The sequence below is a fragment of the Hippichthys cyanospilos genome, chromosome 15 (assembly GCF_059441005.1).
Source record: "Hippichthys cyanospilos isolate Australia breed blue-spotted pipefish chromosome 15, RoL_Hcya_1.0, whole genome shotgun sequence".
NCBI classification, from domain to species: Eukaryota; Metazoa; Chordata; class Actinopteri; order Syngnathiformes; family Syngnathidae; genus Hippichthys; species Hippichthys cyanospilos.
The window spans coordinates 14,369,928-14,395,688 of record NC_142383.1 but is presented as its reverse complement, the minus strand read 5'-3'; the positions used below and the strand labels follow the sequence as shown (position 1 = coordinate 14,395,688).

Genomic DNA, 25,761 nt, shown 5'->3' with positions numbered 1-25,761 from the left:
CGAATGACACAGTTGTTTGTATATGGGCATGGGGTCATTTTTTGGTGAAAAACAGCTTACCATAGACGGCTGTTTTTCTTATTTTTTTCTGAAAAATATTACAAAAAACTATTCATGTTTATGTAATGCCTTACTGTACACGTTTTTGTAATTAAAAAAGAAGACAAATGCCTAACTGTTGTTTAGTTCTTCAGAAAAAAAACTTACAATATTTGGTCGTTTTTTTGGTACAAAAAGGCTTACTAATGGTTGTTCTTTTTTGAAAAAAGAAAAAAAAAGCATTACAATACGTGGTCCTTGGGAGGAAAACGTCTTACCATTCATGTTTTTTTTTTTTTTTGCAAAAAATATTCCATCTTATTATATGGTCCTTTTTAAAGCCTTAACGCACATGTTTTTTCATTAAAAAAAACGCCTAAGGTTGTTTTTTTTAGAAAAAAAAACACCTTACTATAAATGGTCGTTTATTTAAAAAACGCCTTACCACATACAGTAAAAAAAAAAAAAACTTACTGTAGCTAACATGGTATTTTTTGTAAAACGAAAAAAACTTACTTTATCGGTTCGCTTCACTTTTTATGTGCAAAAAAAAAATCCATTTTTATTTTCCTTTGAAGACGTGTTCTGGCAAGCATTGAGTGATTCTAATCAAAATCTGCCCTTGAAAAAGGCACAATATGTCCTTGGTGAGGTGGCTAAAAAAAGAGCAAGTACAAGAATGGATAAAGCGCGTCCTCTAGCGGCCGCTGGTAGTTAACAGCAAAAAAAAAAGCACATCCTTTTCAGATTGCGGGTCACGCGCGGCGACACAGTTAAAAGATGACACAGAAGATGCACGCGTGAATTCTCACTTTTTACGGACATAATTTGAACACCCTTTCTGTTTGGAACGCCCATTTAATTGACATATTAATGTTTTGTGGATATTTATGATCTAATCGCATTTTACCGTTATTTTCCCCCCTTCGCATCCCCTCGCCCCCGCCCCCGTCGTTCCGCGGGGATGTCTCCTCGGACGATACTATCGTGATTTTACGAAGCTCTGCATCCCGGCGAGGAGGCTGATGGACGATGCGCGGTCCGTTCGGACCAATAACGAGCCACCGCTCCTGAATGCTGCAGCGGCGGAGAGAGACACCGAGCAGGGTGTCACCGTCAACCCCGGATGCTGCGCCGCAGGATCGGTTACACCGACCCGTCGTCGGGTAAAGACATCCTCGGGAATCGCTCCCTTTGTTTCATCTTTATTTGCGCCTTCGGACTGGTGACTCTCTTGCAGCAGATTCTCTATGGGAAAAACTACATTAAAAGGTACGTGAGTTGTTTTTTTTTTTTCTGCTTCGATGGTTTAAAGCATCATTGCTTGAATGCTTAATGGATGTCTTCTTCAGGAGGGAAGCCTAATAATGGCCGGAAGAGATTAATAGTAATTGACCATCCATCCGTGTGACCACCTTTGCTCCTTTTCGCCCCCCCTTGTGGCATAAAAACAAATTTCCATTTTTGTTGTTGTTTTTTTGATGATGGTAAAGCATCACATTCATATCATACACACGCTGCTTCAACAGCTGTGTATGGTAACCCTCTTTCCCACTTTATGTATTATAATTTCTTAATTTGTGCCTTTCCTCGACTGGTGCTACATCTTAGAGGCGAGATCTGCGAGTAAGTGATGATTTTTCAGTCAATGATTGTGTTGCTTTCTCACGATGAAGCCCCAAAAACGCCCTTTGACGTCCTCTTAAATTCCATGATGAGACGAGCAGATGTTGAGAAGAACCCCAAAGCAAATGAACAAAACAGCACATCCCGGGAGAAGTCACAGCTCTTATGTTTACTCCAAGCAAACATAATGTGCTGCAGTCCCTTATAAGAAAACACACACGCTCCCCCTATGCCCCCCTCCCCCCCCCCCCCCCCCCCCTTCACACTCCACCCAGGCTGGTTTCTAAGGTGGATTCATGGTATCCAAAAACCTCCCCGATGGTGAGATTCATGAATTCAAGCATCTTGCACGTTATGATGGCGCTGGGCCCATTGGAGGAGAAGAACAAGAAATAGTGGCGGGTGGGTAGATTGGGGACAACAAACCAATGGGCTCAGCGGCGGCCATTTTGCTACAGTCTGTCTGCACACACTCTTTGGGGGAGAGAAATTACAAGGCCAGAGTGGGATGACTTGACTGTGAGTGTGCATGTGATGTCATCAACCTCCTTTGCTGGTGACTGTGAAAATCAACGCAATTCCCGTACTACCGCGCGCGACGGATTATTTTGGAATAATTCCACAAAAATGATAAGCAAACGATCCCATTTTCTCACAGAGTATTTTGGAGCATCATTTTTGTAGATTAAATAGTTCGTTGGAATTGTGATTTTCATTTGGTAGATTTGGCGCTAACATGCTAGGTTCAGACCAAATACAAAATAATCACAGATCGCTCTGGCTGCGATATTAACATTTAAAAAGCCGGCTTCACTTCATATCAAATCAAACATTTTTTAATCTGACCACCAGGGGGCAATGTTTCCCACATGTTTGCATGACACAAGCCTCTACTTTATTATCATAATAAATTATTTACCAGTGTGAAATGGCGTCGAGTTTCTCACCTGATTCCTAATATATATAATGCTAGCTGTCAATTGAGACCCATTTTGAAAATTGAAATAAATTCAGTTTGAAATGACTAAAAATGACATTTTGACTTTTAATTGATTAAAATTTGCTTAAAAGTAAAGAAATTGCTTGGTTCAAAGAAGGCTTCGTTTGTTTTCATTGGTTTGCACTCAGCAAGTAAATTAGCTGTGTTGCCCTGTGTGCCAAGTTTTAACCATTACTTATTTACCTTTTATTTATTCTAGTTTATTATTATTATTTGTAAGAATCTAGCCTTGAAGCCTTGTTTATATAATGCTCGTTTAAAAGTAAAGGGCAATAAATAGACATGTTTGACCAAACATGATGAATAATCTTGTTGGAAACACGCTGCCAGAAACCTTCAACTTACATTTGCTCTGACTGAAGAGTAAAGCTAATAGGACTACATTTCCCATGATTCTTAAACATGGAAGCAGAAAGTATTTATAGTTACAGTCACCAACTTATATTTAAATAGACTAATAATACCGTTTGTCGAAAGAAGTGAGGACACCGTCGGCCATCTTACGTTGCCACCCGCTAACCTGGCTAACTTGAGTACATTGATCTCTACATGGCAGTTTTTCAAACACATAAACACTGTCAACAATGAGTTTTTTATGGACTTAAGGAATCAATTGTGAAAATGAAGCTTCGTGAAGAACCTGCGTCATTGTGTTACCCCTCAAAAGTAAACTAGTGTAGTGGAATTGTCTGAAATTTTCCTTGCTTCTTTGAACCAAGAGCGCAGTCTAGAATACTCAAAATAATATCGCAAGTGCTTCATGAAGCTTCGTTTGTTTATCACGAGTCAACAGCGTTTTCAGCTTGAAAATAAATTTGGAGCCTCCCGATTCTCCATTCATATATACAGCAAGTCCATGGTTCTACTACGACGAAATCATGGACGCCTGCTAGCAACTCCGTGCAGATGAAAATAAGAACATGGTTTACTTCTCAATCCCCAAAAGCGCCCACGACTGTATTGTGAGCTCCCACGCATTTAATCTTGGCTTTATTAGTCATTAATCTAAAAAATAGATTTAACGTTCAAACAATTGAGATCATGTCGAGTCCCGCCAGAAAGAAACGTCTTGGTTTGTCATCACAGGGAAGCCTCTTTAGATGCTGTCAGCGCGTTCCACTTTGAGTACTCTAAGAGCATTCTTCCTCCTCTCAGGGCCCATTAAAGTCACCCAAGGCCGAGAACGGGATTCTAAGTGCTCAACGTGAAATGCTTGCCAATAAATCGGTAGAGATGAAGACCCTCGTGAAGTTCTCTATTCAAAATGCCCGAATGATCTGTGAAGAAGTCGCGGGAGATTGAAAGGTGTTTGCCACAAGCTTTTGTGGGCGTGTGTCCCAGCGCGTTGATGGTGTCATTGAATTACACCGCTGCATTAGCTTCCCCGTGCTATGCAGATTTAGCGATGCTGAAATAGCAAAGAAGCCGAGCGCTCGAACAGGAAAGTACTTGACGTGCTCTTCGTTGCATAATGAATCCGTACTAGCTAAATTGTCCATCAAAACAAATTTCTCATTAAGGCGCTGCATTTGATGAGAAAAAAAAAACTTGTAATTGTAAATACTGCACGGGTTTAACGTTTACAATTGAACTGATATGCATACGCATAACATCACAGGGAAGGCACTGAAAGAAGACACTAGGGAGCTGAAATTTCACCCAGATGTTGACAACATGTCAAAATTTAACCTGGCATGACCGCTTAGTTATCACATTAACAAAATGTGCCATCCCTTAGCTAAAATATTGTGAGAATGTCATGGATGAAAATGAGCCAAAAATGGTCAAAATCAACCTGTGTGCGGTATTTTATCCAATCCTTTTATCTTTACATTAAAGATATTCCACATCAAAAGGAAAGCATTGAGAAAAGACACCAGGGAGCTGAAATTTCACCCAAAATGTCAAAATTTAACATGACACAACCACCTAAGTATCACACTAACAGAATTGACTAAAACACTGAGAATGATATGGAAGAAAATGACCCAAAAATTGCGAAAATACTGCACAATTTTGTCAAATACTTTGATCTTTGCATCAAAGGAACTTCAAATCAAAGGGAAAGCATCGACCGAAGACAGTCTGGAGCTGAAATCTCACCCAAAATGTCAAAATTTAACATGACACAACCACCGAAGTATCACACTAACAGAATTGACTAAAACACTGAGAATGATGTGGAAGAAAATGACCCAAAAATTGCGAAAATACTGCACAATTTTGTCAAATACTTTGATCTTTGCATCAAAGGAACTTCAAATCAAAGGGAAAGCATCGACCGAAGACAGTCGGGAGCTGAAATCTCACCCAAAATGTCAAAATTTAACATGACACAACCACCTAAGTATCACACTAACAGAATTGACTAAAACACTGAGAATGATATGGGAGAAAATGACCCAAAAATTGCGAAAATACTGCACAATTTTGTCGAATACTTTGATCTTTACATCAAAAGAACTTCAAATCAAAGAGAAAGCATCGAATGAAGACGGTCGGGAGCTGAAATCTCACCCAAAATGTCAAAATTTAACATGACACAACCACCTAAGTATCACACTAACAGAATTGACTAAAACACTGAGAATGATATGGAAGAAAATGACCCAAAAATTGCGAAAATACTGCACAATTTTGTCAAATACTTTGATCTTTGCATCAAAGGAACTTCAAATCAACGGGAAAGCATCGACCGAAGACAGTCTGGAGCTGAAATCTCACCCAAAATGTCAAAATTTAACATGACACAACCACCGAAGTATCACACTAACAGAATTGACTAAAACACTGAGAATGATGTGGAAGAAAATGACCCAAAAATTGCGAAAATACTGCACAATTTTGTCAAATACTTTGATCTTTGCATCAAAGGAACTTCAAATCAAAGGGAAAGCATCGACCGAAGACAGTCGGGAGCTGAAATCTCACCCAAAATGTCAAAATTTAACATGACACAACCACCTAAGTATCACACTAACAGAATTGACTAAAACACTGAGAATGATATGGGAGAAAATGACCCAAAAATTGCGAAAATACTGCACAATTTTGTCGAATACTTTGATCTTTACATCAAAGGAACTTCAAATCAAAGAGAAAGCATCGAATGAAGACGGTCGGGAGCTGAAATCTCACCCAAAATGTCAAAATTTAACATGACACAACCACCTAAGTATCACACTAACAGAATTGACTAAAACACTGAGAATGATATGGAAGAAAATGACCCAAAAATTGCGAAAATACTGCACAATTTTGTCGAATACTTTGATCTTTGCATCAAAGGAACTTCAAATCAGGTCCAATTAGTTTTCTCGAAAGATATTTTCTGTCATTTTTGGGTCATTTTCTTCCACATCCTCGCAGAATTTTAGCCATGGGATTGCACACTCCTGGTACTGTGAAATTTGACGTTGTCCACATCTGGGTGAAATTTCAGCTCCCTAGTGAGGATAAATGCCTACAGAAAATGAATGGATGGTCTTCTTTCATTGCTTTCCCTTTGATGTGAAAAACCTTTAATGAATTAATTAAGCTAATCCTCTGCGATATTGATATTCACAGCCTAATTTGATGTCAAATCAAAATCTTTGTCATCCTACCACTAGAGGGCAATGTTTCCCACATGTTTTCCAACACGACTTGGATAATATTTCAGCATTGACGGATCATAGAAATTGAACAAATTACAATAGCAATTGCGGTCATTTTTCAAGCAGATCGTCGGAAAAATCGCACTTCTTCGTAAAGCTAGTAAAAGAGCGTAAATAGGACGTTTTGTGTTTTTCACTGTTTTCTTGAGACAAACACCTGCTCCAACTCCAAGTGTCAAGTGTGTTTGTGTGCGATGCGGGTGTACACTTTGGATCTGGTTGCTCTCTGTTCTCTGCTCGGCTCGCCAAACATCCGGGACATCAACCCAAATAAACTGACTCATTTTCTTACTAGTGCGCAACAGTTTAGCCGACTCAAAGGGGACGAGACAGGAAATTGGAGCGGTCCCGTTAATTTCTCGGATGACGGATCTCTGAAGCCCGCCAGAAATGGAAGGAAAAGGTACTTTGTTCCCAGCGTCATTGAAAGCACCACACCTCCAGAGAACACAGACAGTCAGCTATAACGAGAGGTCACACACCCTCACACACGCACGCACGCACGCACACATTCGCATCACACGCACTTTGAAAGGCAGCCTTGCATGCTTGGACCTTGCAGCAGAACTTCTCAGAGCCACAACGCAGCACATCTTTCTCATCTTCTGTTATGATCTTCATGGGTGATGTCACGGGGACGTCACGAAGTTTAACGCCTAACCTGTCTGCATGTTGACAGATGTTTCCGTCAGAATTTTCAGCCAGATTCACAGACCTCCGTAATAGTCACACCCTGCCTAGCCGATATTAAGAAGAAAAACAAACGCTCTCACAGGTAGGCCCGTTTGAAGGCATTTCCAGTACATTCACAGAAACCCCCAGAATGCCTCTTTTGTTTTTTTTTTTGGTTTTGGTTTCGTTTTCATTGGTCTAACGGGTCGACAAGTTCTTTTACCCCCGTGGCGGTCGCACTTCCACATTTGCTCTCTTGCATGATTACGTCCGCCTCGACGCCGAACCCGCCCCCCGTCCCCGGAAACCACCGCCATCCCGGCCGGAAGCTCCGCCCATCGTGACCCATTAGCACACCATTTTCCCTTGTGTCGTGTTCTGCACAACTCTTGTGTGTATGCCATGTACATAGTGTGGACACGCCCCTCCCCCCCACTTCCCTTCTTCACATCTGCATTGTCTCTTTGGATTTAAAACCCGATTTTTTGTACCCTCTATTATTGTCATGAGGCCCTCTTGTAATCTGTGCTGATCCTTATTCTTTTCAAAAATTCATCATCTGTATTGGGGGGACCCGCAAAAGCATGTATCCCAGAGAATATTGGGGGAAATCTAGGGGGCCTGAATATGATCCCTGCAGAACTAACGACTGTCGCTGCTGGATGTGCTTACGATGTTTCATACTACTAAAGCATTGGTTGGTAACTTTTTTTTTTTCCAATTATGAAACCCCTGTTAAATATTTTTTTTTCAGAGCACTAATCTCTCAGAAAATAAAGAAATACACATTTTGCAAAGGAGTCACTATAACAAAATTTTGCCATTGCAGAAAATTTCGGACTATGAGCTGCAACTTTTTTTCTCATGATTTGAGCCCTGTGGCTTAAAGTCCAGTGTGGTTTATATGCATTTTTGAAATTGGCCACCAGGGGGATATCCACCAGTAATGCAAATGTATGTACTTTTGCCAATTTCTGGAACAACTATGAAATCGAACTGAAAAGATGTGAATCAATGGCTGTGCTCAAAATTTTTTTAAAAATATAGTCTTAAAAATATGAAAATTATAGGTAAAAGTTTGTCACATTTAAATTTAATACTTATACAACTGTACTTACTGTATGAATAATGTGCAATGTATTTACACATCCATTAAAAAAAATAAATCACTCAATTAATCAAGGAGAGCGAGAACACGCTATCAAAGTATTTCTTTTGAGTTTAAGTTGCTATTTTACTCTGCAATATTCCGTGGGTGTTATGCTGGAAATATGTTGGTGCTTAACATGCAGACATGTTAAGTCTGTTGAAGATAGCATGTTGCTGTAAGAAGTTAAAAAGGTTCTAAATAAAAATAATAACTTCCCTATACCATCTTTCTGCTTAAAGATCCGATGTTACGACCTGCGGTTTATAGCGTGGTGCGGCTTAAAGTCCGAAATTTATGGTAGTTGCCCCATGTTCCAATTGGTTTACTCTCAATTTGAAAATAAACCGTATTTGAACCCTTGTGCATAATTTTGTCCAATCCCTTTGATCTTTACACCAAAAGTAGTTCACATTAAAGAGAAAACATTCAAAAAGGGACCTGAAATTTCACCCAGATGTGGTCAAAATTCAACATAGTGATCACACTATAAGAAGTATGGCAAAAATGATGTGGAGGAAAATGACATAAATTGGTCAAAATACTGCACAAGGGTTAAAGCAGCCATTTTAAAATCATCCAAAATTGAAGTCTTACTGTAATATATGTTTGAAATAACGCCACACAGTTAAACCATCATAGCCACATATATGATGGAAATAAATGCCTCTCCTTGGAATGCGTCATCAGACGGATGTAAACAAACCAGTGTCACCGTTAATTTGTGAAATATTCTCTCTTGCATCTTGTTCCTTTCAACGCATCCCTTCCTTATGTTCTTTGGTCTCTTTTGATTTTATTCCTCCAAACTCCCATCGCATTTTGCCACGTGTGACACGTTGCGGTGATGTCATCCATCTATCCGTCATCCACAGTTCATTCTGCGAATGTAATTTGATCTAATTATTATCGTTACTGCTGCTTCAATATCACCTGCCTTATAAAGACAAAAATTACACTTAAAAACAAAAAAACAAAAAGCTGCGCAGTGGTGGCGGTGCTAAACCGAAAACATGTTTGTATGACTTAAGTGTTACTATTTTTTTTATTAGTTATTATGGCATATATTCCACTTACAGATGTTACATATTAGTCTTATTCATATCCATAAATACATATAAATCACAAAATAATCCCAGAAAATAATCTTCAGGTTATTTGCCAAAGCACATTTTTACAGAGTGAGATAAATATCCTTCCTGTGCAATATTCGATCTATCTACGACTACTACTACACTCCTTGCCACTTGTGCTTGTGACTGTGTATTTTCCCTTCAGATATTTGGGAAACTATGACGGGCCTTTCGAGTACAACTCCACAACATGCAAAGAACTCAGACAGGAGATTATGGATGTCAAAGTCCTGTCAATGTGAGTGAGTTTTTGAGTTCTGCTGGAAGATTTCTTTTAGGAGTATTTATTATTAAATAGGTTAACATTAATTATTTAATCATGGATGATTTTTTTTTTAAGTTTTCAAATTCGATGTAGATTTCTGTAATTATAAAATATAATTTAGATAATTACATAAGTTATATTTTTATTTATTTATCTATTTATTATTTATTTAAAAATAATTTTTATCTTTGTATTTTTTTACTATTATTTTGTACCATTTTTGTATTATTTTTATTAATTTTTCAAAAAATATTTATAAAGACTTTGATACTTTTCATTATTTATCCATTTATTATTTATTTACAATTTATTTTTATCCATGTATTTTATACTAATATTTTGTACCATTTTTTTGTATTATTTTTGATTAATTTTCCAAAAATGATTCATAAAGTTTTTGACACTTTTCATTATTTATCCATTTATTATTTATTTACAATTTATTTTTATCCATGTATTTTTTTACTATTATTTTGTACCATTTTTTTGTATTATTTTTCATTAATTCATTATTACACACACACGCGCACACACACACACACACACACACACACACTCACACACTTCATCTTTGAAGAAAAAACATGAACAGCTATTCAATGCTGCAGATTAAGAAGATGGGAAGATGCAGATAGAATGTTATGCGTTGCATGAAATAAAACGCTTCCCTGCAGCAAAGTAAAAGCGTTCCAGCAACATTTTGTTCTGGGATTGAAGCCTTTTGTCAACTACAAGTCCCATAATGCGTAGCAAGAATTTTGCATTATGGAGGTCAGGCTAAGCCACTTAATGAAGTCATTGAAAGGCTTGCAAATGTCATGAATTGTCCAGTGGCGCCACCTTGGTGATTTTGGGGTCCCAACACAAAAAATTCTGTTGCACCCTGTTCGCGAATTGTCCTTGAAAGGATTAATGCAAATTGACGATAGTTCTAAATTTTAATGGCAGTAAACGAGCCTGACATGGGCTAAATTTGACATGTGCAGGGTGTACTTGTCGATTTCCCATTTGCAAGCATTTACATGAGACTGCATATTGAAAGTTGACATATTTTGACAACCTATGCAATATTTTAGCCCCCTAGTGTTTTTATGCATACTTTTTCTTCGATATCACACATCAAAAGAAACCCAAAAGACAATTTGTTTTCCGGACTATTTCACTGATCCCGCCGAAACGACCCATAACTGGCACACCATCCACTTCGGTGTACATTCCGAAAGGTTCACATCACATGGTAATGAGGCTGTTAATCCCGGGAGACATCCATCCCCGTTCACGAATCAGGCTTTTACAGTCAACTATATTGTTTTACAAGGCTACAGGCCAATAGTTTCATATTCGTCTCCCAGGAAATGTCAGTTCAAGGACGATCTATTTACAGCCGCTCTAAATGAAACCGCCGTCTTGGGCGGAACGATCACTGACATTTTGCTGCTCCGTTTTAGCTCCGTATCCCCGTAGCCTTGGGTCCGTTCCTCACATTTTTATTGCGTTTACTTTGCGTTTTTTTTTTTCGATTTATCGTCCTTAGTAGAAACAATAAAGGGGAAATATGCGTCCATTCCGCCAGGGTCAAAACCTCGGATCTGTTTGAGAGATGGCGCAACCTGCAGGTGTGTAAATGGGAGCAGAACAAGGAGGAGACCAGTAACTTCAAGTAAGCATGGTTTCGGCTAAATCCGCGCCGGATTTAGTTCCGCCGTGGCCAATCGACAGAGAGGAAAACAAAGGATTGTTGTTTTGTTCCAGAATGTCGCTGTCTCGCTGCTGCAACGCTCCTTCCTTCCTATTCACCACCAAAAGGAACACGCCCGCCGGGACCAAGCTGAGGTACGAGGTGGACACCAGCGGCATCCTTCCCATCACTGCCGAAATCTTCAAAATGTTACCGGATGTGAGTTCCATCGGGGATGCTGATTTGAAATGTGTTTGCTACCTTCTGGCCGATTTGGGACGAAGTCGACTTTCTTACTGTATTGAGTATAGTTGGCAGAATTCTCACTTTCCTTTCAGAAATTTGACTATAGTCTTTTTTTATTATTCCGGCTTGATAATGTCAGAATTCGGAAAATATCCTCGGAATTCTGACCAGAGTTCTGAATTCTATAAGGGTGTAAATAAAGTCAGAATTCAGAAGCAGTTTCATGAGAATTTTGACTTTAAAGTGAGAATTAGTCGTTGTCACTTTAATGCCAGAATTTGGACTTTATTCCCAGAATTCTCACGAGTCTGGGTTCTGAATTTCATAAGTGATCAAGTGAATAAAGCGTAAATTAATTGAGCATTTTGAAGTCAGATTTCTGATTTTTAAAATGAGGATTCTGACTTTATAGTGAGAATGATTCATTCTCACTTTATAGTCAAAATACAAATTCAGAAGACAACTGAAATTCTGAATTTGAAGTCTGAATTCTCACTTTTGAAGTCAGAATTCTGACTCAAAAATTTGGCTTTAAAGTGAGAATTTCAAGAATACTCAAAGTAAGAATTCTGCCTTTGTGCAAAGGTGACTTTTTTTTTAGAAAATTTCTGACTATTCAAACTGAAGTCAGAACTCTGAGTCAGCCAGAATTCTGAAAATAAAACCAGAATTCTGAAATAAAACTGAGGATGAGTCATTCTCACTTTAAAGTCAGAATAGTAATTCAGAAGACAATTGGAATTCAGAGTTTGAAGTCTGAATTCTCAATTTTGAAGTCAGAATTCTGACTCAGAAATTTGGCTTTAAAGTGAAAATTTCAAGAATACTCAAAGTCAGAATTCTGCCTTTGTGGAAAGGTGACTTTTTTTTAGAAAAGTTCTGGCTATTTATTTACACTGATGTCAGAACTCTGACTCAGCCAGAATTCTGAAAATAAAACCAGAATTCTGAAATAACACTGAGGATCCAGCCAATTTTCTTTGCTTTTGTTTGCACAGTGATCCAATCCATGCGTTTTTTTTTTTCAGATAAGTAAAAGTATTTTTACGTTGTGAGTATATTTCCCACTTGTACTTTGTAGGATATGCCATACTCCAAATCCCAGTACAAGAAATGCGCCGTGATTGGAAACGGCGGCATCATCAAGAACAGCAACTGCGGAAAGGACATCGACTCGGCGGACTTTGTGTTCAGGTAGGAAAAAAAATCCAATCCGTTGTCGTCTTTGGAGCCATGACACATTTTCCAATATGAAACAATGTCAGGCTTTTCAACATTGACAATTTCCATCTGACGTTGAATATTCCAATGGAAAATTTGCTGTTTATCTTTTTTTGCCCCAGATGCAACATACCGCCCATCAGTGAGAAATACTCGGCCGATGTCGGCACCAAAACGGATCTGGTAACCGTTAACCCGAGCATAATCACAGAGCGGTGAGCCACATTTTTCTCAAGGCCGGTGAAATATTCTCACTGATCTCAGAATTCTCAATTTAAAGTCAAAATTTTGACTTGAGAGAATTACTGTAACTATAAGTGAAAAATCCCTCAATGTTGTTTTAAAGACAAAAATCGTCAAAGTAGGAATTCTGACTTTATTCTCAGCATTATAATTGTAAAAGATTTGATAAGATTCAGAATTGTAAATATTTTCACTCAGTGAGAATTGTGACAATTGCAAGGATCGTCAGAATTCTCAGTCGAAATTCTGAAGCGAAAATTCTTACTTTAAAAGTTAGTCACAATTCTGACAGCGATTTTAAAGAAATTTCTCACTTTAAAATCACAAAGAGAAATTGCAAAACATCAAAAAAAGTGTGAATCACTTTAACTCATTCCATGCCAGGGACGTATTTTCACGTTTTTTTAAGAGTCCAGAGATTAATTCCCAGATACTTAAGTCTTAAATCGATACTTGAGTACATTAAGGACTGACTTGAGATGAAAGTGAGAATTCTGACTTGAAAATTTTGACTTTAAAGTGAAAAGTGTCTTCTGATTTTAAGTGAAAGGTGTGAGAACAAAGTGAGAATTCTGCGATGCGAGAATTTTTTTAATTCGGTGGTCCCTTTTCTCACATGTCGTCCTTCCCACCGACCGGGAGTAGGTTCCAGAAGCTGGAGAAATGGCGGCGCCCCTTCTACGAGGTCCTGCTGAACTACGAGAACTCGTCGGTGGTCCTGCCGGCGTTCTACAACACGCGCAACACGGACGTGTCCTTCCGAGTCAAGTACATGCTGGACGACTTTGACTCGCAGCGGGGCGTCTTCTTCTTCCACCCGCAGTACCTGCTGAACGTGCAGCGCTTCTGGGCCGTGCAGGGCGTGCGGGCCAAGCGCCTCAGCAGCGGCCTGATGCTGGTCACCGCCGCCCTGGAGATGTGCCAGGAGGTGCACCTCTACGGTTTCTGGGCCTTCCCCATGAACCCGTCGGGGATCTTCATCACGCATCACTACTACGACAACGTCAAGCCGCGGCCGGGATTCCACGCCATGCCGCACGAGATCTTCAACTTCATCCACATGCACGCCCGCGGGATCGTGCGCGTGCACACGGGGACGTGCACGTGAACGCGCCGTGGCGTTTTTCTCGAGGTGCCGGAATCGCATCGCGGCGGAACCTCCGGAGCGGATTGTCGCCTTTCACAAGGCTCCAATGGGAAATTGGGCATACGTATAACTGGAATTCATTCAGTTAAAAAAAAAAAAGGCATTCAACCCCCGCTATTCAGAGGCGATAGACAGGAAAATTCTCAAAACGTGAATTTAAAGTCAGACATCTTGAACTTTGACTTTATTTGCCAATTTCTCACTTAAAAGTCAGAATTTTAGTCAGAATTCTCTCTTTAAACTAGAAAGCCAAAATTCTCACTTTAAGTCAGAGTTCCGACTGAAAATTCGGACTTTAAATTGAGAAATGCAAGAATAACGTAAGAATTCTTGCTTGAATTTCAGTCAGAATTCTCACTTTTGAAGTCAGAGTGGAGGATTCTGACTTTAAAAGTCAGAATTCCAACAATAAAGTGAGAATGCCCAAAATAGCCAGAATTCTTGCAAGAGTTTTAAAATCAGAATTCTCACTTTTGAAGTCAGAGTTGAGAATTCTGTCTTTAAAAGGGAGAACCCAAGAATAGCCAGACTTTCACTAGAATTTTAAGGTCACAATTCACACTTTTGAAGTCAGAGTTCCGACTGAAAATTCTGACTTTAAAATTGTGAATTCCAAGAATAAGTCAGAATTGTCTCTAGAATTTTAAAGTCACAATTCTCACTTTTGAAGTCAGGGTTCCGACAGAATTCAAAATTTAAAAGTGTGAATTCCACGAATGTCAGAATTCTTGCCAGAATTTTCACGTCACAATTCTCACTTATGAAGTCAGAGTTCTGATTGAGAATTCTGACTTTAAAAGTGAGAATTCCAAGAATAAAGTCAGCATTCTCGCCAGAATTTTAAAGTCAGAAGTGAGGATTCTCACTTTAAAGTCAAAAGTCAGTATTCTGAGAATAAAGTCTGAATTGTCAATTAAAAAAAAAAGTGAGAATTCTGACTGAGGTGATAAAAAAAAAAATATTCGCATAGAATTACATACAGTATATAATGAAGCATTTGAGGAATGCTTCATTTTTTTGGTGTCCAAAAAAAAGCAATGTATTCAAATTGTATTGACCTTATGAAAACTTTGGAGGTTCCACTGAAGGTTTCTAAGAAGGGACGCCATTTTGGAGCAATGTGAAGGTCTCTCTTACCACAGCAGGCTTGTTCTTCACTGTGGTTTTCATGTGCTCTTCTTCTTCTTCTTGATGTTCATGTTGTTGCCGTGACGTTTTCTAGTGGCTCTGCTGTACAGGTCGGTTCTTTTCTACCCGTTGCCGTACTGGTCCAAAAACGCCGGGCGTGGCAGCTTTCCATGTTGTGTACAAAACAAAAAGCCGGGAATTTATCTGGGGTTAAAAAAAAAAAAAAAATCCAAAGGCAGCATCTAGTTATCTACTTTTCTACTCAAATTTGATTGACGGTGAACATTTGAAATTGGCCTCTTTCCAGCGGCCTTATCGGGAAATGTGTGACGATAGGCGACGAGGCGACGATGGAATTGACGTTATTTTATTTGATTGACAGTAATCCTCCACTATTCTCTTTTCAAAATGTTCCAACCCTCTTGTGCAATCCTCTGATCTTCACATCAAAATGAAAGCCTTGAAAGAAGACACGAGGGAGCTGAAATTTCACCCAGAGGGTGAAAGCATGTCAAAGCTCAACATGGCACACGCATCATGCTTGGCAAAATAATCAATATTTAATTGGTTTATTGTGGTTTAAAAAACAAAAACAACAACAACAAAAATGGTCTCAGTGGCGCCCCCTAGAAATCTTAACCCTTGTGCAGTATTTTGCTGAACTCTAATCATTACATCAATGGTATTTCATTTCAAAGGGAAAGCCTTGAATGAAGAAACTAGGGAGCTGAAATTTCACCCAGATGATGACAACAGTTCAAAGTTCAACATGACGCGGCCAGTTATCTCTTGGTTAAAATACTGCAAGAATGATGTGGAAGAAAATGTCCAAAAATGGTCAAAATACTGCACAAGGGTAATCTATTATTGGACATCAGGTTTTTAAAAAACCTCAGTCAAATAAGTCATACACTCTTAACCCTCTCGCTATACTCCTAATTCCAGTCCTTGAGGGCCGGTATCTTTTCTCAGCCACACAAGGGTAATCTATTATTGAACATCAGGTTTTTAAAAAACGTGAGTCAAATAAGTCATACACTCTTAACCCTCTCGCTATACTCCTAATTCCAGTCCTTGAGGGCCGGTATCTTTTCTCAGCCACACAAGGGTCATCTATCATTGGACATCAGGTTTTTAAAAAAACCTCAGTCAAATAAGTCATACACTCTTAACCCTCTCGCTATACTCCTAATTCCAGTCCTTGAGGGCCGGTATCTTTTCTCAGCCACACAAGGGTAATCTATTATTGGACATCAGGTATTTAAAAAACGTGAGTCAAATAAGTCATACACTCTTAACCCTCTCGCAATACTCTTAATTCCAGTCCTTGAGGGCCGGTATCTTTTCTCAGCCGCACCTGTTTCAAAGGATAATGATGGTTCTCAAGCCCCAGCTTAGCTCGCAGATAAGCTAATTATTAGAATAGAATTAGGGAGGAGACACCTGGAAAACATGCAGCATACCGACTCGCGAGGACTGGAGTTTGGCACCTGTGTCAGAGTGGCTGTGAGCTAATGAATAAATCCACAATAATTACATGGAAGAGTGAATAGCGGGGGGATTACTGCATTTATTTTCTCACATCTTATACCATGCTGCCTTATGACATTTCTATTCTCTCCATCCAATATGCAATCGTCATATATATTCCTTGAATTTGTCCCGCCAACCAATCAGAGGACTCGTCGGAATCGTTTAAGCGTCACACATCACGACACACCCTTCGCGCATGACGTACTCTTACAGCTTTTGTGTGTGCCTGCTTCAGTGCTCACTGAATTAAGTTTACACTCACAGGAACCTTTTCGTCCAAAAGATTGTTCAACTAGTGGATGCATTTAGGCAGACAGAGCGGAACTTTTTTTTTTTTCTTTCAGGGTGGACGCCATTTTATCATTTGCCAGCGAAATATGTGCTGAATAGAAATGAGACAAGGGTTAAAAACATTGGGACCACTCTGTATAGTTATTAAAAAGAAGAGAAATTCTGCTTGGTTCTGCATATTCATGTTTGTAAATAAACGGATTTGGATTTTTGTCTTCCTTGTACACCTCTTTCTGTTTTATTATTAATATTCGTATTATTATTCTCTCTGCATTTCAAGCACAAATGGAGCAAAATGTGTAAATAAAACATAAAAATTACATAAAAAAAGAATTCATTCATAAGTATGAGAAAAGACAATGGAATGTCCTAAACTGATAAATGGAGGGGTACAAAGTTGCTCAAAATATGATAAGATAAATGTCATTTTAATGTTTAGACATCAAATAGTTATTCAGAATATTTTATTAAAATTTAAAAATGTATTTAAAAAAAAAACAGTGAAACTGCTGTTGGAATGCATGTTGACCACATCAGTGTTTTTTTTTTTTAGCCCCTTTTAAAATATTTTTTAGCACCCTTTAATCAGCGTTAAGGATTTTTGGATGAAAAAAAGTACTATTTATATATGATTTTTCATACTTTGGAACTACATTTGAATTAGTATCTCTCGGTGTATTTTAGTCAGCAACTCCAGTGGGTGGATTATGTAACATCCTCATCAACAAAAATTACAATCATTTGCAAAGAAGTCACTATAACACAAATCGGCGGTCCACGTTCCAATTAATTTGCTCTTAATTTGAAAAGAAAATATGTTCATTGGACTAGATAATCCATGATTGGTAAACACACAAAAAGGCTAAAAAAAAAAGGTAGCAGCTGCATATAGTTTATTTGATACATTTTTAATCATTGTTTTACTAGCATTTTATTTTTCGGGCAAAGCTTAGTGTTTTATTTGCATGCATATACATTTATTTCATATTTTTTGAAAAGCGGGTCTCCTATAGCTTAATACCTAATGTCCTGGGGAAAAACTGAACTCAATTTTGGTTGTGCATCCAAAAATGTTGTCAAAAAACAGACCAAACTGAACAAAAAAAAAAAAAAGTCTTCCTCAACGTCTATATGTGCCCCGTAGTCAACTGGCAACGAGTTCACTTGCCCAAATTCAGCTGGTAAAGGCCCAAGTTAACGTAAAGATGAGGTACCAAACGATAACTTATTGGTACCGTCACGTAAATCACATCCCGGATGCGCGAGCGCCCGTATAAGGAGCCTGTCGACTCGCCACCATTTAGAAAGCTCACCGGCGTAAAAGCGGCTTCACGTTCAGCGTGAATACGCGGCGGGTGCGGAAACGCGGGTAAAAGCGAGACACCCCTGTCCCGTAAAGCGATCCCGACGCCATGAATAATGGAAAGCGAGGATAAGTTCTCTCTGAGCAAGGCTCCTTTTTCACACGGCTTTCTCCCGACGGTCACGTGCCGAAGGCGGCTAGTTTTTCAGGAGTTCTACGCGGGGTTTTTGCAGTGGGTTTCTCATTGGTATGTCCGGGCAGCTACGAAGGCCACAGAAGCAAAATGAAGGGTCGGAATGATTTCTCGGAGCTCTCTTGAAACCTCGGCTAGCTCCTCAGAAAGATGCCTTCCAAACAGAAACATTCGAGATTAATAGAAGAAAGTGAGGAGATGGACGAGGAAGTGGAGGAGGCGCCGGAGTTGAAGAAGAAGAGCGGCAAAGATCCAGATAAAAAAGGCGAGAAGAATCGGAAGAAGGACAAGACTTCCGAGCGTTCCGACGACTCGGGGAAAGACAAGAAAGGGGACAAAAAGAAGAAAAAGATGGAGATTGAGAAGGATGAGCAGAACAACAACGACCCGACCGCCACAGAAGACGCAAGCGAGGTGTCGGCGGAGGAGAAGAAGAAGAAGAAGAAATCCTCTACGGATACCCCGGACGAAGCCGACGCTGATAAGAAGACGAAAGACGGCAAGAAGAAGAAAAAATCCCACAAGGAAGGAAATGAACCCACGGACGAGGAGGACCCCAAGAAGAAGAAGAAGAAGAAAGCAAAGAAGGGATCGGGGGAAAGTGACGAGGATAAAAAGAAAAAAGGGAAAAAGTCCAAAAACAAGCACGTGGACTACGCGGCGATCTATCAGAGCGAGATCCTCAACTACCACACGGACTCGTCCGACGGTTACGAAGACGTCTACTACAAGAAGAAAGGTCAGATTAATCACGTGATCCAATTCGGTAGAGCTGACGTGTCATCAAGGCCAAATCCCTTTACCGAATTTTGCGTGAATGATTGAGATCTTGGGACTTGGAAGTAGCGTCGGAATGAAGACCGCACCAAACCAGACCGAGACATCATCGAGACTTAGAGTATCGAGACCGAGACAAGACCAAGACTTTTGGAGGTTGAGACCAAGGCAAGACCTAGATTGGACGTAGTTGAATTAAAAAAAAAAAGACCAGAATCTTGTGTTTCATTACTTTTGAAATTTTGCAATAAAACAAATCTTAAATTAAAGAACTTCCATTAGGGACAGATGTTTGCTTGTACGTCTAAAGAATAATAATAAAATAGTCGGCGAAAGTTTGTGTTAATATTTGGCGACCTCTGGTGACATTTTGGCAGATGTTGGGAACCTTGAACGAACCCTGAGGAGATCAAAAGAGACGCTAACTTCGCAGACAATCGTCAACGTTCGTTCCTCAGTGAAATATGCTTCAAGGATCATGTAGTACTGGCCTGGCTTTGACCGGTCTTGGGAAAAAAATCCACCTGTGCGAAACTGAGACTAAACCGAATAAAAATGTCTCTGATTCTGAGGCGAGATTGAGAGTTGTCTTGAGATCAAGATTGATCTTGAGAATTAAAAAACTACTTGGAAGTCAGGAAATACAAGGCTTCTTCTTCGTCCATGGGCTATTTTATGGTCATTCTTGGATGATGTTGTCTACAAGAATTAAATCAGTACAGTGGACCCCTGGGTTACAGCGTACTTGTTTTTTTTTCACGTTGCGATGTGGAATCCTGAGTTTTTTCGCCCCCTCGTTAAGGTATTTTCCCGCCTTTGCGACAAAAACAACTGTCATGACCCTAGGGGGTTGGCTGTATTTGTGTTGTTTTGACTCCATCTGCGGGCGTTTTTAGGTAATTGCACTTATTATCTGTTGGCGTCACATGACGGAGATGCTGGTCTGCTATTGGTCGGCCTCACTCGTTTCAAAATGGCGGGATGATAAAGCTTTGTTCTATCGGTGGTTACAAAAGCGTATTTATAGTGCAATTTATTGCTTCTCTGATTCTAGTCTACGAGGTGGTCACTATTACCGGTGACGTCAAGGGAGCCGGGACCGACGCCAACGTCTTCGTGACCCTTTTCGGAGAGTTCGGTGTCACCCCCAAGGTTCATCTGGCGAGCAAGTGAGAAGCAAATTGTTTACATTTTGGACTCAAGATCCATAAACTGCGTTAGTCAATTTATTAGCGTTTTCTAGACTTCGTGTGGACCCTTGGAAGTCGAACTAGCGTTAGGCGTTAGCTTTATGGTGAGGTTTTACCTAGATTGTAGAGTTTAATCAAAATGTTTGAGTTCCCAGGGTCCAAGCTGCCGTCATTTTCTAAAAGGAAGTTTGCATCGTAACTAACTAATATTTTCTATTCCTTTCTGGTCTTTTCAGCACAGAAAAGAGGTACTTTGAAGGTTTAAGATTCTGTTCGTGGTTTTGGCTTGTATTGTGCAACACTGTATGAGAGAGCATTCCTTTTATACAGTACTACCAGTTTCTTCTACTTTAACCCTTTGTCGGGCACTCGTTTATCATCTTCAATTAATTTGTCCGTATCGCCGTTATTTTGAGCAGCCGTCGAAGCTCGTTTCCTTATGCAGCATAAAATTTGGTAAGCATACATGGACACAGACAAAAAGTTTCCAAAATCTGTTAGGTGAAGTTCACAGAACTATTATTTTGATGTAAAATTGCCATTTTAGATTCATTTTGATCATTTATTCAACGATTAACTGATTTTGCTTGACGGCAACCAAATTGTATATGAGACGGATATGTAACAGTAAATTGTGAAGAATTTCAGTTTTTCTTGTCCGCTTGCCCCGATAAACGGTTAAATTATCGTCCAAGCCGAGCGGCCGGAGCAGATCGGCTTGGTCGCCATAGCAACAGGATGCTCTCTTCCATACAGTATTCGGAGTAAGGCGGAACTACGTGACATGGCCGGTCTTCCTCTCCATTCCGTAGCGAATAGAAGAAGACCACGATGTCATTTTTTTTTTTTTTTTTTTTTTTAGCAGACGATCAAATGAGCGCCAAGCAGTCGCACATTGATTGACAGATCAGGTTACCGGGCTGCGCAATAGGACATCCCGACTTTTATTGTGGGTCCACGCGGGACCATGTCACCCACACCTCGAGTCGGCGTGCGCGCCCCGTGTATTCAGCGTGCCCACGCTGTGTGACCGCAGCTGATGAAATAGCATACACGGCGAGCGCATCCGCAAGTTTCACCTTACTCCCGTATATCCCCGTTCTTATATCAGGTCGCGCCTGTATTGTGTGACCAACAACACGATACGGTCGGGGCCATGGCGCAAGTCTTTGGAAATTCAGTGGAACCGGCCGGTTGCACGAATTCCAAAAGTTTGCCTTGGGTTTGCTTCTCTTTCCGTAATCAATCACTGTGCCACCTCGGCCTCCCTCGCAACAGATGGCAGATCTGGGGCAGCCATTCATGTGTGCCCGACAGCCTTCCATTCTTCACTACATGACACGCTGCACTTTAATTATACAAGCCTTGGCACGGCTGCTGGGTCGCATGTTGGAGATGTGGGCTTAGTACAAAGAGACAGTGAAACCTCTGAAGTTCGAGGTATGGTATCAGCACGGGGTAATATTAGATTCCGAGTGAAAATATCACGGCTCTGTTTTTTTCCATTTGCGCCAATTTATTTTCTTTTCAAACGAAAAATTGAATATGGTGGATTAACTTCATCCTGAACCGTCGTACTCCAGTCCAAGATGGCCTGTGTCCTGTTTGCTTTCCAGGTTTTTCTTTGCGACCACTTTTGAGTAACTTCAAAGTCCATAGGTGTCGAACTCCAGTCCTCGAGGGCCGGCATCCTGCATGTTTTCCGGTTTTCTTTCCCCAACACACCTGATTCAAATGATTAGCTCATTAGCAAGCTCTGCAGGAGCTTCAAAATGATCCCAATCATTTGAATCAGGTGTTTTTGAGGGAAAAGGTTTGAAAACATGTAGGATATCGGCCCTCGAGGACTGGAGTTCCACACCTGTGCTTCAAACGATCAGATCATTAAGAAGCTCACGCGGAGCTGGCGGATGAGCTAATCATTTGAATCAGGTGTTTCGCAAAGAAAAATCTAGAAAAAGTGCAGGAAACAGGACCTTGTGGATTGGAGTATGACGGTTCAGAAGTAAGAGGGTTCACTTAGTCTTGAACCGGGACACTCCAGTCCACGATGGCTTGTGTCCTCCCACGTTTTCCAAGTCTTTCATTGCAGCTCATCTGATTTAAATGATGAGCTCGTCAAGACCTTCATAATGGGCCTGATCATTTGAATCAGGTGTGTTGCTAAGAACGACGAGGAAAACGTGCAGGACACAGGTCATCGTGGACTGGAATTTGAAGCTTCTACCTAGGGGGTTATGAATATGTACTATGTTTACGACAAAGGAAAGAATAAATAAATGAATACATTAAAAATCTTCCTGTTTTTTAATTCTTCCTAGCAAGTCACAATACCCCGTCACTGGTAAGCTATTTGTAAAACAAAGACCTCCTTATCCTCCATACATGCCAAGAAGTTTAAAAAACAGAAAAACAAAACTGATGGCCATCTAATTATTTTCAAAGAGGCAGCTTGTTGAGTCAACTCTGCAAGCACTAGTGATACCGTATTACTCGTCCTATTATTGTTGATCATCTCCGCATTTCTGTGGGTGTCCATTGTGAGGTATTACTAGAGTTTGGAGGAAAAAAAATCCTCTAAAACAATGGTGATATACTTTCAAAATAACCTTCAAAATGACCCCCAAAACGTACCTCTTTTAAAAACTTAAATTTTAGGACAGAAGTTACAAAATGTTTAGTGCGAATCCAGACTGTTTTGTTTAGTCAAAAACATTTTGTTGACACTGGCTTCAAAATCAGAAACAGCCTCAACAAGTAGCTAATATAAAAAAGAAATTTAGCTAATTTGGCAGGACTTATTCCAACGTAGACTGATGTTTCTTCGGGGGTTTCACTGTACTCTTGAGATGAGGGGGCAACCTTGAAAAAAATTGGCATTTCTGACACCAGATTGGTGTTCAAACCTCAACTGGTAATGTTGGTAGCATGTTAGCCGCGATGCTAACACGTTTCTTTGCAGAAGCCGGACTGCCTTCGAAAAAAACAAGACGGATGTTTTCCGCGTCAAAACGCACAACGTGGGAGCGCTCAAAAAGCTAAGGTAGAGTCCAATTAAGGTAAAGTCCAATCATAAATTGACAAACTGAATGTCTCAGCCTCGTGAGCCAAACTTTAGCTTTAAAGTTTTTAATGTAGATAAATCCCTTCTTTTACAATGACTAAATAAACAAGCACAATTTATTTGGTAATGTTTAGCGCGACTGACGAAAAAGAAAAACCCTGGATTTTCTCATCATACGCAAAACAATGTCAAAACGTTTCCGTCGTTCGCTTCTTAGCGGGGATTAAAGCCGCTATTCGCTGGTGGGGTTCGAAAAGGCAGAAAAACGCAGGATAATAGCAGCTTAAAAGGGGTGAGGTCACACTTACTTTCCAGCTGTGCAGCACTTTGCTTGAGCTGACGCCGCAGTGGGAAGGTTAAGCTCCATCTGCTTTTGGGTGTTAGCATCCTTTAGCGTAGCCTAGCATGTTAGGCGGTTTAAAAAGTTATACCTTCATCTAATGTATGTTATTTTATTGATAACATCTAAAAAATCAAGTTAGAATCGCTCAAGGTTGCGGAAAACGCGCTAAAATCTAAAGTCCATGCTAGCATCTAGCTAATGCTTAGCCTAAATTGAGTTACTGAGTTACTCATATATATATATATATATATATATATATATATATATATATATATATATATATATATATATATATATATATATATATATATATATACATACACAAATGATTGCTTATTCAATATTAAAGGATCGAGCACGACAACACCGGCATGAACGCCAGCTGGTTTTTGGACCGTGTGGTGGTTACGGATATGAGCCGCCCTCACCTGCGCTTCTACTTCGCCTGCAACAACTGGCTGAGCCGAGAGGAAGGCGACAACCTTTTTGTCAGGGATCTGCTCGGCAGCCTCAACCAGATGGACGTACCTAAATGTGAGCCACGAACATTGCGGAAAAACATGGCCGTCTCCGGAGAGGTGCCACCCCCTATGTAATATAATTTAATGATAACTAGACCTACCATTATATTTCAAACATACTGTTGGTCATTAACAACACTTGCAAGTTTGTGAAATTTACAATCATTTCATTCATTCCTTAACATACCAAAAACGGTCTAAATCCTACACACTGTCCCTTTAAGGGAAAAAAAAAAAAAAAAAAATATATATATATATATATATATATATATATATATATATATATATATATATATATATATATATATATATATATATATATATATATATAAAAAGAAACTACACTAAGTAGTCCTGCGAATTTATTACGGTTGATGAGTTTACTCTCTGGTAATGTATACTTTTGGGATGCTCAGTTTAATTAATTGAATAAAGTAAGTTGATCTAGCTATTGGATTTCCATTGAACATTTATACTTTTTCACACACACACACACACACAATATTGTCTTCCAGAAAGTCATCCAGTTTTACGTTATAAATAAATATATATAAAATAGTTTTTAAAAATGCTAACAAAAAATCAAATTATATGAATAAAAACAAATGGAAAAACTTTTAGATGTATAATTAATTTTTGTAGTTAGTTTCGAGAAAACCACGTTGAAAGTTTGAATTTCTTTAAATTCATCTTTCAGTGATATTTAATGTCTACCAAGTTTTTATTTTTATATTCTCCAATTACAATTTTGGCTGCTGGGGAAATGAAAGTGGAGACCTTAAGGAGGTTGTTTTTGTAGAAATCCCAACCACACTTTTAATCAATAACTCAAAATTAATCTCATAAACCTGACATAAACCCAGTTTTGTGAAAACACATCATTTATATGTACTCTCTCTCTCCCTCCCTCATATATATATATATATATATATATATATATATATATATATATATATATATATATATATATATGCATGTATATATAATTCTAAACAAAAAAGACCAAATTAATTGTACTTATTTTTAAGCAGAATTTAACCTTAATTTAACAAACAAAAGTGGACCCAAACGCTTCCACCCACTTCACGTGTTGGCCAGTAATCGAATTCCGTTGGCGCGTAATCCTGTGTTGCTATGTGATCTGATGCCTCAGCACCTCAGAGTCAATCAGGCGGCGCTTGGTGAAGGCCACGCTCAGACAAAGATACCGCAATTGGCTTGAACTCATCCGCCCGGATGAATTTTTAATCTGGAAAGTGGCTCAATGTGTGAATTAGCCGGGAAACCGCAAATTCGTATGGTAATTACAATCGGCCAAGTAAGGTAATTGATGCTGTGTTACGTA

General features: G+C 39.4%; 2 protein-coding genes across 4 annotated transcripts in view; both read left to right on the top strand.

Annotated features, from left to right (window-relative positions):
- The first annotated feature begins 798 nt into the window (after window positions 1-798).
- Window positions 799-17,249, top strand: st8sia5 (ST8 alpha-N-acetyl-neuraminide alpha-2,8-sialyltransferase 5). Of its 3 annotated transcripts, XM_088435346.1 has the most exons (9): window positions 799-1,311; window positions 6,617-6,724; window positions 7,001-7,096; window positions 9,419-9,511; window positions 11,112-11,198; window positions 11,291-11,435; window positions 12,544-12,656; window positions 12,806-12,898; window positions 13,572-17,249. In XM_088435346.1, exons 1-9 carry the CDS (start codon window positions 1,166-1,168, stop codon window positions 14,032-14,034), a joined length of 1,344 nt encoding a protein of 447 aa, XP_088291472.1. In that variant the 5' UTR covers window positions 799-1,165; the 3' UTR covers window positions 14,035-17,249. The 3 variants fall into 3 exon arrangements, with proteins under 3 accessions (XP_088291472.1, XP_088291473.1, XP_088291474.1); XM_088435347.1 differs by lacking the exon at window positions 7,001-7,096; XM_088435348.1 differs by lacking the exons at window positions 6,617-6,724; window positions 7,001-7,096.
- Window positions 17,250-18,671: 1,422 nt separating this feature from the next.
- Window positions 18,672-25,761, top strand: part of loxhd1a (lipoxygenase homology PLAT domains 1a) — a 28,798-nt gene continuing 21,708 nt past the window's right edge. Inside the window, exons 1-5 of the mRNA XM_088435438.1 lie at window positions 18,672-19,260; window positions 20,353-20,467; window positions 20,725-20,736; window positions 23,451-23,531; window positions 24,245-24,429. Coding sequence (XP_088291564.1) covers window positions 18,672-19,260; window positions 20,353-20,467; window positions 20,725-20,736; window positions 23,451-23,531; window positions 24,245-24,429 — 982 coding nt within the window. The remainder of the gene's footprint in view (window positions 19,261-20,352; window positions 20,468-20,724; window positions 20,737-23,450; window positions 23,532-24,244; window positions 24,430-25,761) is intronic.